Source organism: Telmatherina bonti (assembly GCF_933228915.1).
Source record: "Telmatherina bonti genome assembly, chromosome: 3".
Taxonomy (NCBI): Eukaryota; Metazoa; Chordata; class Actinopteri; order Atheriniformes; family Telmatherinidae; genus Telmatherina; species Telmatherina bonti.
Window position 1 is genome coordinate 36,276,062 of NC_136621.1, and position 13,783 is coordinate 36,289,844.

Here is a 13,783-nt window from a genome sequence, read left to right on the forward strand (position 1 = left end):
CCCATGATTGTTTATTTGTTTGATACATGTTAACACGTCAGACAAAGCCGGCCTTCTCCTGCCTCTAAATGGCCGCACTGTCGAGTCATTTAAGCCACTCCGAGGTAAAAAAAAAAAAAAAAAAATCTCACCTCTTCACTGCTGGAAATGTTGCAGTGATGGGCAGAAGGACATTAACGGTGCCCGTAGCTCCCGTCCAATCAGAGAGCAGCGGGATAATTACAGGACCAATCAGAATGCACCGTGGCATGGAGGGGGCTGTGTACCGGAATGCTGTCTCTTTGGGAATGTTTTCCACTTTCAATCACTTTTTTTCCCTCCCAGCCCTTCTCACAAGGCGCTCTTTAAGCTCCGCTGTTGCCACACAGAGCAGCCATTCATCGGCTCTGCTCTCAGCCACACACACTCCCATGCTCAACCACTGCACGTCAAAATTGGTAAGTTATGTAATTTTATAATACAAAATTTCTCACATAAACGGGGATATTTCATAGCAACATGTAAAACACATGTATTTTTTTTCTTAATTCATATTCAGTGTAATTATGCTCTTAATTTTCCTTTTATGGTTGTTCATATCATTTTTTAAATCGTAATTATTTTCTGCATGAGGCTGTTTCGCCAGAGCAGAATTATTATTGGCTGTTTTAGTGAAGCTGTTAGCTCCATAAACATGTCCCCTTATAAAAGATTTGTTTGTAAAAGCAAATTTTCCTTATAAATAATGGAATTTAATTAGGCTTTTTTTCTAATCTATTTGTTGTTTATCTTATTTTTTTATTTTAGATATAAGCTGCTTTTTGCAAAGTAGCCGACGTTGACGAGGACTGGGCACTTTTTTATGCACCACTATGGCTTTTCCTGAGAAGTTTTATCAATAAACTTTGGAGACTTTCGACTTTTATTTTCAACAATTTTAATAAGAGTTTGGATTGTTTCGATCCTCTTTAAATTATAAGACTCTCTTCTTGTCGCTTGAAGTGATAATAATTAATTAATTATAAACCAAACAATAAAAATGTCCGGTGAGGAGCACAGCCTGTCCGAGGCGGAGCTGAGTCCAGGGGGCTCAGACGACGGTCAGTCGCTCTCCCCGACGCAGCCCGGAGCGCCACCCGGCCGGGACTCCCCCCTGGGCGGGCCGCCGCAGCAGCTGACCGCGCTCTGTGTGGCGGATGGCGACGATGGCAGCAGACCGAGAGCCAAATCTGAGGAAGAGGACGATCGCTTCCCAATCGGCATCAGAGAGGCGGTGAGTCAGGTGCTGGACGGATATGACTGGACACTTGTGCCCATGCCCGTGCGCGTAAACAACGGCAACAAAGCCAAACCCCACGTGAAGAGGCCCATGAACGCCTTTATGGTGTGGGCGCAAGCAGCGAGGAGAAAACTGGCCGACCAGTACCCCCACCTGCACAACGCGGAGCTCAGCAAAACCCTGGGCAAACTGTGGAGGTTTGTATGAGGAAAATAACACTGTGGCTAAGCGTGGCGCATTTCCTGCGTCCGTGCGTAATAGACGTGGATTTTTTTTTTTCAGATGAATTAACTTGTTAAAAGAGGGAACAGATTATATTCTCAAGATGGGGATTCTAGCAACACTAAATTAGTCGTTTTTGGGTTGTTTTAGGAAATGAAGTCAGATGTAAACCAGCCAATTGGCCAGTTGTTTACCTATTGCGCAATACATCACCAGCAATAGAATTAATCATTTACAGATATTTAAAAAAAAATCTTTTTCATGTTTAGTCAGAAAGCTTATTAAACTCTTTCCGGTCTTGTTTTTTGTTTTTTTGTTTTTTTCCTTCCTCCAGGCTGCTAAATGAGAACGACAAGAGACCATTCATTGAGGAGGCAGAGAGGCTGAGGAAACAGCACAAGAAGGACTACCCGGAGTACAAGTACCAGCCCCGGAGACGCAAAAACGGCAAACTGATGCCTTCCAGTGAGTCCGACAGTCAGGGGGAAGGGGAGGCCAGCCACTCCCAGTCACACTACAAGAGTCTACATCTGGACCACAATGGTGGGGCTGGGTCTCCCCTGGGTGACCTGCACCATCATCATCATCATCACCATCCTGCTGGTGGGTGCACAGCTGCTTCTGGGTCCTCATGTTTTCAGGTTTTTGGTCAGGAATTAGGACCGGGTGGAGTTTTTTTTTTTTTTTTTTTTTTTTTTTTTTTAGAAATGAATCCCATTAAAAGAAGACATGAAAAAGTACAAGATGTCAAAGTTGTTTCTTCTCTCTCCTTCAGGTCAGGGTCACAGCCCACCGACACCCCCCACCACCCCAAAGACAGAGCTCCAGTCTGGGAAACTGTCAGACTCCAAGAGGGAGGGGGGAGCAGGAGCGGTCGGGGGATCAGGGGGGTCCAGGGGAACCCTTGGGGTGGGAGCTGAAGGGGCGTCCGGCGGCCCCTCATCATCAAGTGCTAAATCCCACATCGACTTTGTCACGATGGATATTGGCGAGATCAGCCACGAGGTGATGTCCAACATTGAGCCGTTTGACGTCAATGAGTTCGACCAGTACCTCCCTCCGAACGGCCACCCCCAGAGTGGAGCCGGGCCCCCCTCGGCCGGTTCCTCTGCTTCCTCCTATGCCTACGCCCTGGCTGCTGCCAGCGGGCACTCCGCCTGGCTCTCCAAGCAGCAGCAGCAGCAGCCTCAGGCTTCTCCGTCCTCCTCTGATCCCTCCAAGGCTCAGATCAAGAGTGAGTCTGCGTCTGGTAGTCACTACGCCGAGGCCTCCTCCTCTCCCTCCTCAGGCACCCATGTCACCTACACCCCTCTCAGCCTCCCTCACTATGGCTCTGCTTTCCCCTCGCTGGCCTCCAGGGCTCAGTTTGAGTACGGAGAGCATCAGGCCCCTGGGGCATACTATGCCCACTCCAGCCAAGCTCCAGGGCTGTACTCAGCCTTCTCATACATGGGCCCTACACAGAGGCCTCTGTACACCACCATAGGAGACCCCTCCAGCGTGGCCCCCTCTCACAGCCCCACACACTGGGAGCAGCCTGTTTACACCACACTCACAAGACCCTGAGGCAGACCAGCTGAGCAGAGGGAAATATGGGAAGTGTGCGAGTGGATCTCTATGTGTGTACAAACACGAGAGCGTGTGATTGTGTACATGTGTGTGTGTGTGTGTGTGTGTGTGCGTGTGTCTGTGCCATATTAGAGGTTTTTACTATTTTTTAGCCAATATAAAGCAAGATGCACCAACGGGACCTAACACAGTTTAAAAACAAACTCAACACAGAACAAAGTGTGAATCATGGACCAACATCCCAAATCAGAAGCATGAAAAGCTAACATACGTGTGCCATCGAAATCTCTGAGTGTACAGCATGTGTGTGTACGGAACGAGAGGCAATGCAGGGCGAGAGACACTGGCAGTGGATTGACGAGCGACTCTGATGACATCCGGAGGTGATGAGTTTAAACTGACATTATCAGAGTTTATTAACCAAACTAAAGGATTATTTGATGTTTATGTGTTATTTTATATGAGTAGTAAGTTTATTGTTGATATGTTAGGGGGTGACTTTATCGTGTCTGATTTGATATTACACATCTGCACCACTGCTTTGGGGGAAAGTTTGGGTTTTTTTTTTTGTTCATTTCAGATGATCCCCGAGGTTGTTTTTTCAGAAAAGGATAGCTGCAACTTTTTCTTCTTTTCTCTGTAGATAGCACAACTTTCTGTTTTTCCTTGACGGCGCCATATCTAAACTAAACAAATAAGCATTTTAAGGGGAAAAATAGGAAAAAGAGAGGGAAAGAGAGCTCTTAAAAGGTGTATCTTAACTTATATCTCAGTCTTGGACATTTACCTCAACTCTGTTTGTTTTGTGGCAGCAGCAAAGGAGACGTGCAACCCCAGATTCCTAATTAAAGAAAGTGAATTTCAGCGCAGTAAACTTCCACTTTAATGTTTTTCTTCTAAGTGCCGAAAATGTTTCTAAATTTCCTTTGATTTATCTCATAACTGAGCTGAAAATCTATAAGTCTCTACCAAATCTTTTGAGATAATTGGCCTGGTTTGGGTCCTGCTTAAGGATTAGAATCACGTGTACAAATGTTCTGCATGTAGGCTAAAAGCAGGCCTTCATGTTTAGTTTCCTCCTTTGCTGCACCCCTCTCCCTTTTTATCAATGTGAATAATGGTCATTACCACAACTTCACCTTCATGACATGACACACTCTTCTTTTACTTTTATACTGACCCTTTTGCCATGTAGTTGTGTTTATGTAAGTAATAATGTGTTGTGTGTCACGTCTTTGCTTTTTTTTTTTTTTTTTTTCTTTTTTTTTTTTTTTCATTTTGTATAATTCTGGATAGTTTTGTAAAGTGTTTGCTACACATTCACTTGAGTATTTTGCTTCCTTACAAGAAAAGCAATGTTGAAATATTATTGTTGTCATCTATTAAATCAATTTATTTATAAAAAAAAAAAAAAAAGTGTGACTTATTCAGTGGTGGAGAAACCAGACATGGAGCGGTAAGTGAGTGAAGGGTGAAAAGAAATATTAAAAACACGGTGCTGACGTGTGAACTGTAACAACAACACAATCAGAGCCCCACCAGCCTAAGCTGTTTAGTGTGTTTGTGTGTGTGGTGTAGGCTAAAATTGACTACTAATTCCCCACATTTAATCGGCTGGGGACTGCGTGTTACTGCAAGAGACAAAGAGAGCCTTTCACTCAGGGAGAGGGACACAAGGAGAAAGAAGGGGAGGGTGTAAGGAGCCAGAGGCAAGGCCAATTTCAGCTCAGTGACCGGCGTACACTTGGACTTTTGTACATGGCTTTCCTCTCACTCTGCCCTCTCTTCTCCACCTGAGGTTCCCTCCCTTCTGCCATATTCAGCTGCAGTTTGGACCCTTTAAAAGCGCATCCAAAACCCAAAATGTCAAGTTTATCACATGCATTTTTTTTAGGATTTCTGCAAACAGAAAAGCTGCAGCTCTGCAAACCAGTAATTGACACTGCACAGTGATGAAGAAGCGTAACATATGACAGGGAGAAGTGTGAAAAGGGATCAGTGATCTGTAAATGTGTTACATGCATGTATTTATGCAAGTAAAGGTGCAATAGGGTTGAGTAGTTCAGCACGACTGGACTGGATGAAAGCCAAATAGAGAGATGAAGAGTACAAATAAAAGCTGAAACTAATTTTAAACATAATGAGGAGCTGTCTTACCACAAAGAAAGTTGTTCATTCTGAGCAAAACAAAGAAAAAAAAAAAGATTAAATTCAGTCTGAAAACTTAAATCGCTCAAAGGTTAATTGTTAAAAGTTGTCAGAAGAATGGAGGGTGTGGATTATTGGCCAAAAATGAATATATCAAATTAATTCAAATAGCTCAAACCTTCAGAAAATCAATTTTTTCATACTTTTTCATAACTAAAAAAGAATGTAATTTAAGTTTCTTAAAAAAGCTTTTCATGTTCCTTCATTGATCCTGAATAATCAAACCTGGACTATTTGTCTTAAATAATAGGATTAAATATATAGTCAGTATTATATTAGTAAAAATTGTTACTAAGGGGCTAAAACTTACATGAACTATATTACATTTAACTTTAATCCATTTAAAAAGGAAAAGGGTTTTATTTGAGCGTATATCACTTATCTTTACTCTGAGACCCACAACAGAATACTTTGGCTATGAATTTAATTCCTTACTTTATTTGTTGATTGTTTGATTTGTAAAAGTTTCAGCTACAGACACATAAAAATATTAGTTATACAAGTTAGCACAGAAAGTTATTTTACTAATATGTAGAAATAAAATAAAAAACACACGAAACACTATAATCCGTTGTAGATTCACCTTTAGTTGCAATAAGATGTCATTTTCTGTAAAATCTTGTGTTAAGTTGCTTCAGTTCATTGAGGTTTGCAGGCATTTGCTTAATCATTGCTTTGTCTAGCTTTGACTTGGTCACTGCAGCACTTTGATTCTTTTTCAGTCTCTGTTGTAGTTGTGATTCTGTGCACTGGATTATTGTCCAGTTGCATGGTGCAGTTTAAGCTAAGATTCAGCTGCCAAACAGATGGCTTTACATTTAACTCCAGAATACAGAGGAGTTCATGTTCATCTCAGTGACTGTGAAGCCAAATCAACAGCCCTCCACCACCACGCTCAACCATTTGAATGAGGTGTTTGTTTTGGTATGCTACATTTGCCTTTTGCCAAATGTGCCACTGTGCGTCATGGCCAAAACATCTGCACTTTGGCTCATTTTGTGGTTTGTTTAGATGCAACTTTTCAAAGCAAATGCAATGAACTTTTTAAATATAAAAAGTTGGCAACACTTCCAAACCAGCCATACATGTTAATTCCTTTTCATGGTTGCACTGTCATTAAGTTTAACATTTAAATTGAGGAATGCAGAGGCTATAAAACATATTTATTTGTTTGTATTCTTGGAACCTTTCAGAATGATGAGCAGCAACAAATTCTTCTACAACCTCTGTGCTGATGTCTTTCCTCCTTGAAAAACTGAAGAAGAAAATAGAAAATTTATTTTTCCTCACACTGCCTCAGCATTTGGCTTAGTTTTTTATTATTATTATTATTATTATTATTATTATTATTATTATTATTATTATTATTATTATTTTATTTGCATAATAACAATAATAATAATAATAATAATTATTATTATTATTATTATTATTATTATTATTATTATTATTATTGTCATTATTATTGTGTTATTATTGTATTATTATTATTCTAAAAGAAAGAACATCATGGCATTTGTTTATGTGTATGTTTTGTTGTTCATCCAAGGTTATTCTATAGCTTGGGGATGATCATTGAATTTGAAGCATCTTGCTATGTAAAACCATAAAATTTACAATAAATCTGGCTACAAAGAACACATACAGGTGGGCAGATGGCTGCCTTCCCTGAGCCGTGTTCCACCAGAGGTTTTCTGACAGTTAACGGGGAGTTTTTTCCTTCCCACTGTCGCCTTGTGCATGCTCAGGATGAGGGATTGGATTGAAGTCATTACTCAATGCGAGTTACTGAATGGGCGTCCGGTGGACTCAGTTACTCAGATGGCTTGAAATGGTGTTTATGTTGATTCGTGTATGTAAAGTGCCCTGTGACAACATTGTTGTAAAGTGGTGCTATACAAATAAAGCTGTATTGAATAAAGCTGAACATACATGTGTTGAAGTAAATAGAAATATCTCAGAACAGAATATTTGGCACTTGTATTTTGTAAACATTTTTCTTTTGTACTAAAATAAAAATAAAGCCTTTCATTAACACCCTGAGGAAACTTTTAACAATAAATCATGAACTGGCTGAGTAACAGCAAAGAGCTGGTTTCACCCTTATGGCATTTAAGTCCAGCCTCCAGAACAGATGGTGGTGACACTTCGTTTGAAATTAAAGAAGAAGAAGAAGAAGAAGAAGAAGAAGAAAAAAGCTGAAAGGTGACGTCGCTTCCGCGGCGCCAAATCTGCTATAGAGGGAAACAAACAGGTAAAAATAAGCTTTGTTTTTTGGTTTTTTTTTTGTTTTTTTTTTTTTGTTAAAGATGTATGTAATTGCTTAAAACTCTGGTTTTATCTGGGAGCCAGTTAATCTAAAGAAAATAAAATTTAATATCTGAATTTTTATCATTTTTCCAAAGGTTCGTCTTAGTAGCGTGAAGCACCATGTAGCATTGAGCTAACAGTTGATTACGTTTTAAGCGTGAAAAAAAAAAAAAAAAAAAACCCTAAATGCAGACTACTTAAACAACTTGAAAACCTCACAACAAACACCACAAAGATGCATGTTTTCTTTCCAGCTTCCAGTATGGACCTCGGCCCATTTGAAACTGACAACTCTGTCAGCTGCCTGCTGGCCTCTCAGATCCCTGATGTCTGCAGGACGGAGGACTGCTGTCTGGGTGTGGATGAGGCAGGCAGGGGGCCTGTGTTGGGTATGCTGGCTAAAATTACATCTGTAAATGATATAATTATGTATGCATGCATAGTCACAGTGCATTTGTGTTTTATACAGGGTCCATTAGGGCTGTGAGGGATGCTACTGTTCATATTTTAACCCCCCACAATGTGGCGCTTTGGTCAACATTTTTGTTTTTAAAGTGCCTTATAAATAAAGTTGTATTGTATTGTATTTGCAGGTCTACATACGAAATTACTTTTACCTTTACTTTTATTATATATTTTATAAAAAATATATATATATTTTTTTTTAAAAAGTTTGTATATATGTTAATTTCATTTCTCTGCATGCCTTACCTTATTTGTAAAATAGCTGTAAAATAGCTGTATTTCTAATTTTGTTATTATTCACTGTTTTTATTATTATTTTTATTATTCAACACCTTAGCACCTAAACAAGTCCCTAGTCTGTGAATTGTTCTAACACAATGGCAATAAAAATCTTTCTGATTCTTATTGTGAATCTGACAATATGCTTTTGTCCTGATTCGATGCAGATTTTTTGGGTGCCGATTCGATTTAAATTGCAATTCTCACAATTCTCCAATATTGCTGATTTTTGTAGATTAAAACCAACAACAACAAAAAAAAAGTATATAACTCCATTTTAAAATTGTGAAGAAAAAAAAAATCACAATTTCCAATTTTTTCATTTGATTTTCCCACCCCTAGGACCCATGGTGTATGGGATATGTTTCTGTCCAGTTTCCAAAAAGGAGGACTTGAAAGACCTAAAAGTAGCAGGTAACACTGTTTTTCTGAAGGATCTCACTAGACATGATTCTTTCCCCTTAACCAAAGGAAATATGTTTATTTTTCTACTTTTTTATAGTTGCAATTGTAATAAATGTATTAACTTGTCCCTTGTCAGATTCAAAGACCCTGTCAGAGCCAGAAAGAGAAAATCTGTTCCAAAAACTAGATGAAGCCAAAAGTTACGTAGGCTGGGCCTTGCAGATTCTCTCACCCAACACCATCTCTACCAGCATGTTACGAAGGTAATGCACATACAGCTTGCACATGTGAAGGCTTGTGATGTTGATTTGCACACACTAACCAAATCTTTGACTTTGCTTCAAGGACAAAATACAACCTCAATGCCCTTTCACACGATACAGCCATTGGTTTAATACAGCACGCCTTGGACAGTGGAGTACAGCTGAAGGAGGTTTGTATCCCTGAATGTAAATGTTTACATCAAAACCTGAATTCTGGGTCTGATTGTTTCTTTTCATCGATAGAGAGCACTTTGTAAGTCTCTTGATTATTCAGATTTCTTAGTCAAAGAGCAACACGTGGTTTTCTCCAACTTGTGGTGCAACTTTATGACAACAGATTTTTATATTTTCATCTCCAATTAGGACATAATGTTATATTCCTTTAAGCTCATCTATTTCTCGTGTTATTTAATATTCTTGCTTTTCACCCCACCCCCGTATCTGCCTTGTGGTGTTCTCCAGGTTTATGTAGACACAGTTGGCCCAGCTGATAAGTATGAGGAGAAGCTCTCTCAACAGTTTCCAGGTATTGACGTTACTGTAAGGCCGAAAGCTGACTCCCTCTTCCCCATCGTCAGTGCCGCCAGCATCTGTGCAAAGGTCAGCCATCCTTTTTTTAGTTTCTCCCCTGGATCTTTCCTGAAAGAAGATGATCTCATGAGGGGGTGAATGGTGAAGCAAATGTTCGTTGGGTTTCATAAATTTGGTGTCAGGCAACTGAGAACATTTTAACTGGTTAAAGATGTTTTGGTGTCTTTTGGTGTGTTTTGTGGACATGAAGATCTTAATTGGTTGTCAGAAGTTGGTGTTAATGCAACTTTATATGAACTTCATTTTTTCTCTTTATTTTCTCTTGAGTAGGTTTATTTTAAAAAACTAAAATGATTAGCAGGATTTAGTGGCAGTAAACTCTGTTGGCATTAAAATAAAACAGTAAATAAATTTGCACTTGCAGTTTATGAAAGTACAGTTAGTTTCTCAGCAGCGGAGGAAACTGTTGCGTGTGTTTACATTGATGGAGCTTTACAAACTCGCTCTTTCTCAGCTTTCTGACAAAAAAGGACGGAGACAAACTAACCTGAACTTCATCAGTGTGAGTGTGTGTGTCCTGAACAAGCAGCGTGGATTGAAGCCTCGGCTCCATTGTTTGTTCATGCAACTAAATCTTTTTCACATGTTTGTTATTCACCAACAAGAACAGCCGCATTAAACACGACACATCCTGCAATGTGTTTCGTTTGCAGCCGTCGTCACGTTGATGCTTCACAACTTATAAAACAGGCTGTTGTCCCGGATAGCCGCTGTCAGTTCCTCCTATGTTCAAACTTCCTGGCTGTAGTAAAGTTACAGATATATATATTTCTCCTCTTTATGTTTACAGTCCAACATCAGGCTTGTTTTGGCTGGTTTCAGGTGGCCAGAGATCGTGTTGTGAAAGGCTGGAACTTTGCAGAAGACCTGGGAGAAGTGGATGCAGATTATGGTTCGGGATACCCTAACGGTAATAACAATTTCTGTCAAGTCATAGTCCTCCCATTAAGACATCTTTAAATGTACTAAATGAACTTTAATTTTTAATTATTGTTCTTTTATTGAGCATGTTAAAGTACAGTTGTGCTCATATTTATTCATACCCTTTCATTAAAGAGACAAAAACAGCTGCCTGTAAAATAAGCTGAAATTGACTTAAGTAATAATAAATAAAAAAATATGAAAATCATTACATTATTTTCTTATTCTGGTGCAATAGAAATATTTTTTAAAAAGCAAACAAATAAGATAATTTATTACATATTACATCACTCATAAACTAATATTTAGTTGAACAATCCTTTAATGTTTCCGCTCCAGTCAGGTGTTTTCTGTTCCTCTCAGACTTCTGCACCTGTTGACAGGTATTTTGTCCCACTGTTCAACAGAAAAGTGCTCTAATTTGTCCAGGACACATTTGTTTGTTTGTTTTCTTTCTTTAACTCAATGAAATGAAAAAACAGTGTCTTATATTACTAAATTATATTTTTACAAATTTTCAGTTATTTGAGTGACTGTTGTAAATTCAGCCTTTTCTTTAATGAAAGGGGATGAATACTTATGAGCACAACTGTATTTGTTTTGATCTTACTGGATGTTTAACTCTGCCTAAATCAGATCAATGTAGAAACTGCTTGGAGTTGAACTGATGGTGAAAAGCAACGTTTGTTTCTTTTCAGACCCCAAAACTAAAGCGTGGCTGCTGAAGTACCTCGACCCTGTGTTCGGTTACCCTCAGTTTGTCCGATTCAGCTGGAGCACTGCTCAGACCCTGATGGACAGCAAGGCAGTGACTGTTCATTGGTAAACACGCTTCAGCTTTGATATTAGAGCACATTCACATCAGCTTTTTTTGATTTGAATCCAAGTCCGTTTCCCCGGAGAGTCCGCTCTGTTTGGGGAAACGTGAACGGGACAAATTAATTCGGATTCAGACCAAAGAACCAGACTCGGTCCGCCTAGAAATGCAGGTTTCGACCGGTTTGAAGCGAACCAAAAAAAAAAAAAAAAAAAAGTCACTTCCTGCATTTGACGTAGCATTGCATTGTGGGTAAATACATAGCGATGGCATTAAGGGTCCTCTGCCTCGTCTGTTGTTCATACTGCGTCCATTGTTGCAGTGTATTTCTGCAGTATACTCGCATAAGAGACAATAAAAACCCAAACAGCGATAGTTTCATCTCCATGTTTAACTTGCAACAGAGTTTTCTTCTTCACGCAGGTCTTGTCCTCTTTTTTTTTTTTTGCTAAATTCTAGTGCAGCGCTACCTTTTGTGAGAATGAGGGCATGTTATTGTAAAGGTTTGGCTTGTTTGACCAAAGTGCAGTGTGAACGCGATATCGGTCTGCATGGATACACCCCCCTACAGCTGAGCCAAGCCCACAATCGGACGGAGTCTAGCGGACTATCTGGATGTGAACGAATCCGTAGACTGAGTCCTGGGACGAATGAAAACAAAGATTCATATAATTTTGGAGAAGGGGATTTTTCAAAACTTTACAGTAAAATAGTAACCACACAATCTTCCACTGGCATCCATGTTCCATATTTATCAGGTATTTGGCTTCTAGAGTTTCATTTAGGTCTTAAAAAATATCTTTTTATTTCTCATAATGAAAGTAGAAAACTGTGTAAAGTTCAATTTAAAAATGGCTTTGAGGAAAAATGTAAGTTTTCAGACATGAATAGTTTCATAAGTCTCTGACCACGTCTTTGATTTACACGTTACACTTAATGTCTGTGGAAAATTTCAAGCACAAGAAAGTAGTTTTAACCGCTGTGTAAAAAACAGTCTTGTTAACTTTGTCTCCCAGGGATGATGATGAGGATGGGGAGAAGGCAGCGCAGCGGCTGAACAACAGGTCCATGCTGTCCTACTTCAGCGCCTCAGCTGGAGGTGATGACCGAAACACGACCCACCAGACGCACCGTTTCTTCACCGAACGGAAGCTGAGGAGTCTGGACGCACTCTGACCGGCCGTGGGCTTTTTCCTATACAACTAACCGACTTTAATATTACATTCGCATTGATAACTTGAATGAAAAACTTCACTTGTTTGTCCTGTTTGTTTATTTTTATCCATAAAACTAAAATTAAAATTTTTCTGGTAACAGTCTCTTTTATTTTAAATGATTAAAACTTTGGACAGAAGCAGGACCTCCTTGATTAAAATGATTGGAGTCTTTTATTCTAACACTGCCCTCTAGTGGCAACACGACACTATCACAAGCTGCATAAACCAACACAACTGGCATTAGAAACACTTGCTACACATGATGAAATCACAAATAGATCAGTTGCACATGTAGATCATATACAATATTAACATATCTTTAGGAAAATACTTGACATTGAAAAGAATTTAAACGTAGAGTGACAGGACATCACGTGGCTTAATTCACTAAAATGACTAGTTTGTTTTTTCTGGAGCTGGTGTGCTTCATCAGCTGAAGCCGTTTCCATCCATCAGGCAGCTCTTCTGGGACATTTTTTTTGTTTTGAATCCTGAGATTATCCACCCACAGCACTTCACATTTTATTTTGTATTGAGGATGGAGGGTGTAAAAAGTTCTTTGTTCAAACAGCTGAATAACAAAGTTAAAGTTGTGAAATCATAATTTCTCAGAACTGCAACTTCCTCACAGTGGGATGGAGGCTTTTGCAATACTGAGATTGTTGCGTAGCTTTGGTCTGCATGTTGGTCCTCCTTTCAACGTGACTGAAAAGCAAAAAATTCATCCATCAAATTTCATCTTATCTGTGGTCGGGTCATGAGATCAACTGCCTGAGCGGGGAAGACTAGACTCCCTTCTTCCAGGGTACTTCTATCTCATCCAAAGCGTTCCCAGGCCAGACGAGGAACAAAGTCCCTCCAATGTGTCCTGGGTCTTCCCTGGGGTCTCCTCCCCGTGCCATGTCCCTGAAACACCTCACCAGGGAGGCTTCCAGACTAGTCAGTAGGAAATTTAAAGCAACAAAATTAACCCTCTTTGTTATGCACTTCTACTCACTGACATGTTGGCTCACATTGTTCTCTTTAAACTCTAACTTTGGTCTCAGAAAGCAGCTTTCTTTATGGAATCGGATGATAGTACCAATAGCAAAACCACGTCTGGTCTGGTTAATGAGGACTCGGTCTGGTTACTTTTTTTCTAGCAGTGAATGCTTTCTAGATAAAAGTGCACATTTTGGTCTTTTCACTATTTTTAGGAAAGAAAACCCCGACTGAACCACCATCTATGAGCTGCTGGAACTAAACAACTTTTCTTTTA

At 39.6% G+C, this 13,783-nt stretch overlaps 2 protein-coding genes across 2 annotated transcripts; both read left to right on the plus strand.

Moving 5' to 3' along the window:
* Positions 1-326: 326 nt before the first annotated feature.
* On the plus strand, positions 327-4,335 carry LOC306774945 (transcription factor SOX-10-like). Its single transcript, XM_079265139.1, has 4 exons — positions 327-437; positions 787-1,455; positions 1,815-2,083; positions 2,256-4,335. The coding sequence occupies exons 2-4, from the start codon at positions 1,019-1,021 to the stop codon at positions 3,044-3,046; spliced, it is 1,497 nt and encodes a 498-aa protein (XP_079121265.1). The 5' UTR covers positions 327-437; positions 787-1,018; the 3' UTR covers positions 3,047-4,335.
* A 3,134-nt stretch (positions 4,336-7,469) lies between these two features.
* On the plus strand, positions 7,470-12,668 carry rnaseh2a (ribonuclease H2, subunit A). The gene is made up of 9 exons (XM_079264938.1): positions 7,470-7,511; positions 7,822-7,956; positions 8,654-8,725; positions 8,853-8,979; positions 9,062-9,149; positions 9,442-9,579; positions 10,393-10,480; positions 11,190-11,313; positions 12,325-12,668. The coding sequence occupies exons 2-9, from the start codon at positions 7,830-7,832 to the stop codon at positions 12,482-12,484; spliced, it is 924 nt and encodes a 307-aa protein (XP_079121064.1). The 5' UTR covers positions 7,470-7,511; positions 7,822-7,829; the 3' UTR covers positions 12,485-12,668.
* The last annotated feature ends 1,115 nt before the right edge of the window (positions 12,669-13,783 follow it).